General features: G+C 38.4%; 1 protein-coding gene across 6 annotated transcripts in view; it reads right to left on the reverse strand.

Moving 5' to 3' along the window:
* Positions 1–10,809, reverse strand: part of LOC143024845 (putative peptidase C1-like protein F26E4.3) — a 315,569-nt gene that overhangs the window by 23,648 nt on the left and 281,112 nt on the right. For all 6 annotated transcript variants that reach the window (XM_076184134.1, XM_076184133.1, XM_076184132.1 and 3 more), the window contains 2 exons: positions 10,198–10,346; positions 8,372–8,444 (listed from right to left, as the gene is read on the reverse strand). In XM_076184134.1, coding sequence (XP_076040249.1) covers positions 8,372–8,444; positions 10,198–10,346 — 222 coding nt within the window. The remainder of the gene's footprint in view (positions 1–8,371; positions 8,445–10,197; positions 10,347–10,809) is intronic.

Raw genomic sequence — 10,809 nt, forward strand, 5'->3', positions numbered from 1 at the left:
CCCAACCTTTTCCTTGGATTAATCCTTGCTCTCACTAGTGACACCACTGATTCCATGCATGATTTGAGGATATCTATTTTCATCCATCCTCATAACATGACAACACCATCTCAATTTGGCTTGTTCTAATCTCTCTCCTAATCATCTATACCGAAGTCCCTCAACGAAAATTATTATCGTTCTTATTTTGACACATTTTCAATAAGAGCAAATACATGGAGAGAGTGGGGTAGGTAAAGTCCAGGAAGGAACAGATGTACAGTACTTTATACTCTAACGTTTCGACAGTCTTCTTCCTCAGACTCTGTCGAAACGTTAGAGTATAAAGTACATCTGCTCCTTCCTGGACTTTAGTAACTACACCGATCTCTTCATATATTTGACACATTTCTTAACTTCAGTCATAACTCTTGCACATCTCGTTTCCACTCCTCCCTCGCACAGTTCCATTCATCACCTTTGCATAATGTGTTCCAATGCAGTGATGCAGAAGCTCTCCTAAGTTCTTTTCCATCAAAATTTGCAGTTTTCGTTCTTTGTTTTCGTAGAGAGTTCCCCCCCAGTACTTTGACCTAGTCTTTTATAAATATCTTGGCAAAGCATCTTGTGTACCAACATACACATGTAAACACACGCACGTGTGTGTACATACACACAGTAATGTTGTTTACCTTGTTCGTTGTAAACAGACGTGAAATATCCCTGTTGAACGTAAACAAAGAAAATAATGACATGTGACAGATAATATACTTCGTGCAATAACAAATTCTGGAAGATAAAGGGATCCCAGATGTATGGGGAGTGAAATGTCTAAAAGGAAATTCGGAAAAAGAAGAGGATGAAGATGAGGAGGAAGAAGGAAAGAAGAAGAAGAAGAAGAGGAGGAGAAAAAGAAGAGGAAGAAGAAGATGAATAAGGAAAAAAAGAAGCAGAAGAGGTAAAACAAGAAGTAGAACGAGAAGAAGAACGAGAAGAAGAAGAAGAAGAAAATAAATATTGGAACTAGAATTGAAACTGACGGGCTCGAAAGCTAAAGCGTAAACACTGGCGATGGCTGGCGGAACTTGACTCTGAAGCCGATTACAAAAAAATATCAAATGAAATCGAAAAGTTGGATCAACAACAAGAGTGGTTAAGATAAACGATTAACTTGAAAATATTTGTGGACGACATGAAAAAACGGCGAGGTAAACTATGACAATGGTAAACGATAAAATTTCAACACAAGAGGCGGCAAAGTTTAATGTTTTTGGTCTCAAACTGAAATAGACAGAAGTGGTGAGGTCACTAGACAAAAGAAGACATAAAAAAAAAAAACGAGAACATAAAATAGAGGCAACTAAAACGATGTGTATGTAATCGGCAGTTGACGACATATCTATATAAACTGTGATGAGCCTTTATTAGTACTACATTTCGCTTTGTTACAGCTTTATCAAGTAAAACTAGCGAAACGTCGTTCCAAATGCTGTTTCTTCTGTTAAAATGATACTTTGCTTAGCCGACACAGGAAGTACTAGATAAACAGGGACTGTCTACAATAGAAGAAAGAAGGGAAGGAGGGTACTGGACTGCAGTTTTAAAACTATGAAAGACACGGAAAAGACTGACAAGGAAGATTTGTTTTTATGGTACAAAAGACCGCACGGGAACGAAACGTTTTGAATAGCTTGATCTTAATTTTTTCCCCGCACAAATGAATTAATCTATGGAATGAATTAGAGAAAACAGTCCATAGGGACACTGTATATGAATCTAAAGCAAAAATTGACGACTGGAGACGTGGAAACGGAGCCCTACGAGCATAACTCCTATCTTATATATTACAATTAGGTAAATACAATCAGGTAAACAGATTTAGGTACACACGTACACACACACACACACACACACACACACACACAAACGAATACTTACGTGAGTGTGCATGTATATGAGTGTGTAACAGATAAGTAGTAATCTCAATTAAACAAGCGAACTAACAAATTGATAATTGAAGCACAAGATTAAGGAAAATTGAGAAACAAATTCGCTGAAATCGCGTGGGTTGACGTAGCTCATTCTTCTTCTTCTTCTTCTTCGCACGACGCAGCGGAAAGCAAAAGAAGGTCCATGTGTTTGTGACATCGGCGCCGTTTGTGGGAAACAAGACGCCCAAATGACATCTCAAACACCGACCAGAGGATGAACGCGAGGAGGTGGTGGTGGTGGTGATGGAGAAGGAAGACGAATAAGACAAGGAGTACAAGAAGGAGAATAAAGAGGATGAGGATACGAATAAGGAGGATGAGGAAAAGGAGAATGAGGATGAAGATGAATATCAGGAGGAGAGGGAGGAGGATGAGGAGGAAGAAGAGAAGGTGGAGGAAAAAGAAGATAAGGATGAGGAGGATAAGGAGATTGATGAATATGAGGAGAAGAGGAGATTCCGGGGAAGGAGGCCGAAGAGGAGGATGAAGATAAGGATGAGGTTGAGGATGAGGAGAGGGCATCTAAATTATTTTGCCTTGTTCCTCTCAGGACTGAGACAGGGAAACCCTCAAAGTTGGAAGGGTTAACCCACTGTTCTTTGGTGGCCACATCACCGAAGTTAGAGGGCATTTTATTCAGCAGAAGGGAGACCGCAAGATTAATTACCCCCCCCCAAAAAAAAAAAAAAACACGAGTCTTCTTTGATTTCAAGCTTTTGAAAATTTCTTGAAGAATATATAAATTATTGGAGGATTTATTCTTCTTGGAGTATTTCTCTGACGGCCGGAATCTCCAACTCATTACTCAAAGGAAACAAAGCGGGTGTACACAGAACACGTACACACACACACACGCGCGCGCGCGCGCGCATAGGGGAACAAAATGAGATACCAGGTCGTCGTTGGGCGTATTACTGATACAACAATGCACGTCGACATGACGTCATGGCGGCACGTAAACATGAGGTATCAGGTAACGAATGATATATCTAATATGGTGCCGTGTTGATATTGACCCTATCACGTGATCATGTGGCAATTAGCTCATATCGATCTGAAATATTTGGCCCTCAGGTAGGGCTACCAACACTACCGAGATTTCTGCTAATGTAAAGGTCAAATTGTAATGATAAATATCATCCAACTATTTGAACGAAACTTTAATACGCGCGGAATGTAAGATTATGAAAACACTGGCTCTTACACATTTTTTCCCACTGTGTGCAGGTTCTTTAACTTTGTGATCAATGTGCGCATGATACTTTTTGCTGTGCACACACAAACACAGAAAGATGAACAAACGCCTGGGGAGAAAGATAAAACAAAACAAAACAATAAAAGGGCACAGAGGGGAATGGATAAACTACGAGAACAGTAAATAACCGGAGAGAACGTCTTCTTGAGCGTCGCCAGCCATGTGGTATTTGGAAGTGTATGTATATGTATATATATATATATATATATATATATATATATATATATATATATGTGTGTGTGTGTGTGTGTGTATGTATATATATACATAATATATATATATATATATATATATATATATATATATATATATATATATATATATGTGTGTGTGTGTGTGTGTGTGTGTATGAATTGACAGATACTGAATGGTCTCCAGTACACAGATATTCATCTTACCAACCACATTTACTTATTTTCATTTTAATTCTTTGTAGACACGATCGAGACTAGCAGGAGTATGTATCTCGATGGAAGAATATTCGGAAACTGAGACGCTGTCAGGCTGAGGACTCAAACCTAGCCAATACATAACAAATGAAAAATGACGTATCATATCGGCTAGGTTCGAGTCCTTAACCTGATAGCGTCTCAGTTTCCGAAAATGCTTCCATCGTTAGTCTCGATCGTGTTTGCAAGGAATTACAATAGGAATAAGATGATGTTGTTCATGAGATGAATATCTTTGTACTGAGGAACATTCAGTATCTGTTAACAAAATCCCACTTGGCTCCCTTACAATGGAGGTAGCCAAATCAGAGGCACGAGTACATGCTACCAACGGCTAATCATGGCGGGGTTGGGTTGAGCAATAAGTTCGTATATACGAATGTAACTCGAGCATATATATATATATATGCTCGAAATTATGCCTATCTTATATCCCTCTTGATGGATGAGTTGGTTAAGTCACTGTCCATTTGTTACGTATCAGCTAGGTTCGAGTTCTTAGCCTGACAGCGTCTCAGTTTGCGAATATGCTTCCATCGAGATATTTCTGTTAGTCTCGATAGTGTTTACAAGGAATTGAAATGGAAATAAGTTAATGTGGTTGATAAAATGTGTATACACACACACATTATATATATATATATATATATATATATATATATATATATATATAGTATATATACACAAACGAGTATTTATGTACGCACATTTGTAGTGGTATATCAGCACAAGTGGCATATCAGCACAAGCTCACGTGTACCTGCATCTCTTCTGACTAGTTGTATATATTCCGAGAGCAAACTTTATCTCCCCGATTCCAAACATATAAGTTTAACCACTCATTGTGTATGTGTGAGCACGGGGAGTGCCATGGTAGGAGGAGTAGGAAAGGAGGAGGAGAAAGAGGTGGAGGAGGAGGAGGAGGAGGAGGAGGAGGAGGAGGAGGAGGAGGAGGAAGAGGGGGAGGGCACTACGCCAGAAACAGTGCAGATTGAGTCAGTATCTCTTTTCTTGGTTTGGCAATCTTGCGTTGCACGACGAACGTCGTCGGGCATATTAATGGCACAACAATGCACGTCGAAATGACGTCATGGCGGCACGTAAACATTTACCCTCAGACTCTATGGCGTCATCATCTACTTCCGTTGCCTTGCCTTACTGACACTCCTTTGCGTTTGCCGTGCCCATCGCCACACCTGTGCATGGAATACACACACACACACACACACACACACACACAAACCGATCGAGTAAATAATAACACAAACTTGATACATACATCATTCTACCACACAAGTGTATTGCTTATGCTAACGGCAGATATTTTGATTCAGAATGAGGCCCGGATGGAACGAAACTCCTTTAGGATGGAGCCTAACCCTCAGCTTATATAATAAAAATCGTCTGGCAACAATCTCAAAATCTATACAAAGCCTCCTACAGGGTGAACCAAAAGTCTCCATACAAATCTACATTTTATTTCCCCAGAAGAAGAAAGCTACGCTGTTAAGAGATAAAGATAATTTTTAGTAAATCCAACAAACGAAATCCATTAAAATAAGAATTTCAGTAAACATGGAACATACCTAACATTTGTGATAACAAACCTATTTGTGGAGATTTTTTGCCTCAACCGACATTGCACAACATTTACATACAGAAGCTTAGTTAACCTCTTAATTAAAAATTCAGCAGAGCAAAAAGGGTGTGTTGGTATGCCTGCCTGCCTGTCTACCTTGTATGTGTACATGAGGACATGGCGAGAGCTGGTGATCTATGCCAGGGCTGCCAACTATAGAGTGTATCGTTTTTTCAGCAAGTGTCTCATAAAGTGTCAAATCTTTTCGTGCGAAATTTACACCCATATCAATTCATATTTATATTGTTTACACCCAAATCATCACGAAAGTTAAGATAACCCAAATTTGGTCTAATCTTGCCAGGGTGAGAAGGATGATGCAAAATTAACTTAACAAGATTAACATAATTATACGAGTCTTAACTCGGTAAAATATGCACGTATAGACACGCACTAGCACATAAGAATAGGGGAGACTGCAAGAGACCATAAGGCCTGCACTAGGCAGTTCCATGTATCAAGTATTTTTAGATTCGTAAGTTGAGGAATAGATAAGATCACACAAGACGACCTTTGACAACTTAAATTTATAAAAAAAAGTAGCGCTTGAGTGTTGCTAATTTCAAATGGAACAAAGTAATTACACACACACACGTAAAAATATAGACACATAAATACGCTGGCACACATACATAAATTCACAGAATATATATATGTATGTATATATATATATATATATATATATATATATATGTTTACGCACACACACACACACACACACACACACACACACACACACACACACACACACACACACCTTAGCAACTGTAGCTAATGTCCAGCATAGCACTGCACTGAGTAACTGCTGCATCTGCCCAGCCAGACAATCCTCCCCACCCCCACCCCACACATCCCCCACTCCCTCCACTCCCTCCCCACTACCAACCTCCTAAGTGGACAGCGATGAGGTGATCAAGTGTCCGCTCGACTCTTTTAATCACATGCTGCACTTCTTGCAGTGACTTTAAATCTCGTTTTCTTCTTTTCTCCTTTGAAGCGAGTCAAACAGAAACAGTTGCTTTGCCTGGGCATCTTGGGTTTCTCTTCAGCTGAATGGACGCGCCTACCGGCAGTTAAGTGTAGAATATAGCTAAGAAATAACATTTGCAGTTTTGTTTATGATTTTTTTTTTCTAAGTGACGAAGCTTGAGTAAAAAAAACTGATGAAAATGTTAGGCGGTTTTGTTCAGATGAAAAGAAACATTGAGGTGGTTTCACGGGGAATAGGTAATTTTTGAAAAAGAGAGAGAGAGAGAGAGAGAGAGAGAGAGAGAGAGAGAGAGAGAGAGAGAGAGAGAGAGAGAGAGAGAGAGAGAGAGAGAGAGAGAGAGAGAGAGAGAGAGACCGCCCCGCGTGCTTTCCTGTGATGGACGTCAGAGAGGATGATCTCCCTGTCGTCCATCACCCGTGGGCACCCTCGCTTCCATCTGGAGGTGCAACCTCGAGGGGTTGGCACTTGGTGTCCGGATCGGGCCCAAGATGTCTTTACCATCATCAACTGTATTTATTTAACCTTCTCTCCCACATTAGTTCAACACAGACAACCGTCTCTGGGATCGTTGCCAGCTACAGCAGGGCTGCGGGTTTTCAGTCATTGAAAATTGAGGGAACAATTATCATTAGCCCAACATAGTTAACTCCAGCTCACTAATTTGAGTCCCGTTATGTGGTTGTCCACTAACCACTGTAATAACCAGTTTCCCCTTACCGAGGTGTGTGTTTGTGTGCGCGCGCGTGTGTGTGTGATTCACTTTGGTCTTTGGATCACGTGTTGGACTCGTGATCGACAGCTATTTTCCCTCCCGGAAGAGAGCTCAGAGCTCGTATGACCGATCTATGGGTAATGCTATGACCTTACACGCACACACACCCAACTTCCCGCCCACGAGAGTTGGAGTAACGACTCGAAGCGCAGCGATACTGAAATTATTTCAGCCCTGGGCAGGATTCGAACCAGGTACCCCCGGTACCGCCATACTGACAGTCTGGGACTCTACCAACCGCGCCACCGAGTCGCTGTGTGTGTGTGTGTATGTGTGACAGAGAGAGAGTAAGGGAGAGGGGGGTGTCGCATTTTTGTTTTGGGCAATCTGCTACACAATGACGAAATAGAAATAAAATAGAACAGATTAGAATAAGATAGAATAAAATAAATGAAATAAAATCAAAATAAATAAAATCAGGAAGAATATCTATTCCCCTTAGCACTGTTTTGATTGCAGTGCCGGGGTCAGTTCCCAGGAATTAGTAGTTTAAGACTTCACACATATTGTCCTTGCATAGTAACTTCCTTTGTGCTTTCGGGGTTTGAGGTGCATACAACTTCATGACCCTGTAGCCTAGTACAGGGTTCGAATATATAGAAAGGTACGTAAAAATAATCCATATTTATTGGTAATTCCAACGTATAAATACTAAGAGATTACACACACACACAAACATATATATATGTATATATATATAAATTTATATATATATATATATATACATACATATATATATATATATATATATATATATATATATATATATATATATATATATATATATATATATATGAGAAAGTGGATGGAGGTAGAACAAGCGAAGATGGGAGGTCCATTCATTATATATATATATATATATATATATATATATATATATATATATATATATGTATATATATATATATATATATATATATATATATATTTATGCATATAAACGACAATTACTTGGAGAAAATAAAGTTAAAGTTTCAGAAAACGAAGTGGTCTCGTCTTATATTAAACATCTTCAGGATACATCGTGCCAAGACGCTACAATTACTTATATACGTACATATGTACCTATAAGAATGAGAAGGGAGGTGTATATATAAATGTGATTATAAGATATTGTCACTCTACATCCTGAAGATGTTAATATAAGATATATACTAGTTAGGTACACACACACACACACACAAACACACACACACACACACACACACACACACACACACGCACACGCACACACAGTCCTGGGTGGACATGAGTAAGGAAAAGGAAAAGGAAATAAAAAATCGAATTCGACTTACCATTCATTGCAATTGACCTTCACTGATTGGCCATTGTGATAAATATTCCCATTGTGGCGACAAGGCAGTATCACTGAAGAAAGATACATAGAAACAATTACACCTACAACACATGAAAATTTAAATCTGTACGGTATTAAAAACATAAACCTAATATATATATATATATATATATATATATATATATGTATACACACACACACACACACACACACACACACACACACACACATATATATATATATATATATATATATATATATATTGTATATGTTGAGACATTTGTTGCTAGTATATATATATATATATATATATATATATATATACATATATATATAAACTAGATAAATCATAGACAATTATCTCTCTTTAAAGATCATATATACATTACGTATACTCGTGTGCACATAATATGTACACATATATCCACATATTATGTGGATATATGTGTATGTGTACAACGTACAGTGTATGAATCTATGTATATTCAAATTCATGTACAAATGCGTGTATGTATGAATGTATGCACATATGAACATGTCTGATAATTTTTATGACAGTCGCATGTAGGATTCAAACCCACTGCTTTTGGTCACCCGTAAGATTACCTTCACAGGGTTCGAATCCTACATGCGGCTTTTAGAAAAAATATCAGATTAATGTTGCTGTCACTAGCGAATTTCTCTCATATCAACATGTATTTATGCATATTTGTACAGTGACGATGTCAATATAAAATGAAAGTTATTGGATTATTAATGTTATTATCCAAAATGGTACTTTGCACATAATATATATATGTATGTATATGCGTATATATGTGTGTGTATATACGAATGTATATATGAATACATGTATACACTATATGTGTACACTCATTCTTTTATTCTTTATTCTGACTGCCGTCAGGTGATTTTATTTGTCCCCTGGGTAACAAAGGGATCAAGGCACTTCTGTGTGCGACTGTGCACAAAGGCGAGGAAAAATGCAATTCGTCTAATTGATGTCGCTTCAGATAATTAATTGCGGCACTTATTTTCTCTGACAATACTAGAGCCTTCTGCTTTCTCTCTTTCTCACTCTCCCTTTCTCTTTCTCTCTCACTCTCTCTTTCTCTTTTTCTCTCTTACTCTCCCTCTTACTCTCCAATTCTCTCTCTCTTTCTCTCTTTCTCACTCTCCATTTCTCTCTCTCTCTCTCTTTCTTCCTTTCAGGACTTTTGCGTGTTTCTCCTCTCTCCCTCCCTCTCTCTCTCTTGCATATGAGCACTGTCTTCTGTTTCCCACTCTCTCTCTCTCTCACTCTCTTCTCCTATCTCTTTTCACTCCGTCTCTCTCTACACTTTCTCCCACTCTCCGTCTCCGCCTTCTTCTTCTTCTTCTTCTTCTTCTTCTTCTTCTTCTCACCTTCCCTTCCTTCTTTCCCTTTCCATAATCTTCTTTTACTTCCCCGCTGTTCTCTTTCATTTTCTTTTCTGTTCGAACTCCGTCGTTTTCGTCCTCCTCCTCCTCCTCCTCATTCCTTTCTCTCTATTTCTCTCCCCTCTTTCTCCCCTTTTTATCAACCTTTCCATTTTCTCTTTTTGTCACACCAACATCCATCCACTTCTTTCTTCGTTCCTCTCTCTTCTCTCTTTCTTCTACTCTTTCTCCTTCATTTTCACCGTTTCTCTCTTTCTTCCCCCCCCCCGTCTTCCTCTTTTCATTTCTCTCCCTTTCTCATTTTTTTCTCTCTATCTCTTTCTCTCCTTCCCCAACCGCTCTCTCTCGTTTTCTCTCCCTCTCCCATCCTCCTCCTCCTCCTTCCCTTCCACTATGGACACTTACGGGGACTACTTCCGCGGCAGACGTCGAAGTAGTCTGGGCAACAGTCCGAGTTGAAGTCACGCACGCAGAACTGGTCACAATAGCACAGGGTGCCCAGAATTGGCACGGAACAATCGTCCAGCCGACCGTCACAGCATCTGTCGGGAGATCTGCAGGAAAAAAAAATATATATACATTATATATATAAATATACATACATACATACATATATATATACATATATATATATATACATATATATATATATATACATATATATATATATGTATATATATATATATATATATATATATATATATATGTCTAAACAGCAATGTAGTAGCACATTTGTAAATAACACACAAGAAACCCAAAGTCGGAGAAAATAAACTTCGAATGAAAGAAGATTCAATAGGTAATTTCCTTAAGAGGTCTACAGTTGGTAGCCGAAATATAGAATCTTCTTTCATTCGATGTTTATTTTCTCCGACTGTGGGTTTCTTGTGTTATACATACATACATATATATATATATATATATATATATATATAATATATATATATACATACATATATATGTATTGGAATAATAAATTCTCCTTTTGGGACTCGAAGCTTTGCTTGAGCGGTAGCG

This window comes from Oratosquilla oratoria, chromosome 4 (genome assembly GCF_046742065.1).
Source record: "Oratosquilla oratoria isolate Oo_2021 chromosome 4, ASM4674206v1, whole genome shotgun sequence".
Lineage (NCBI taxonomy): Eukaryota > Metazoa > Arthropoda > Malacostraca > Stomatopoda > Squillidae > Oratosquilla > Oratosquilla oratoria.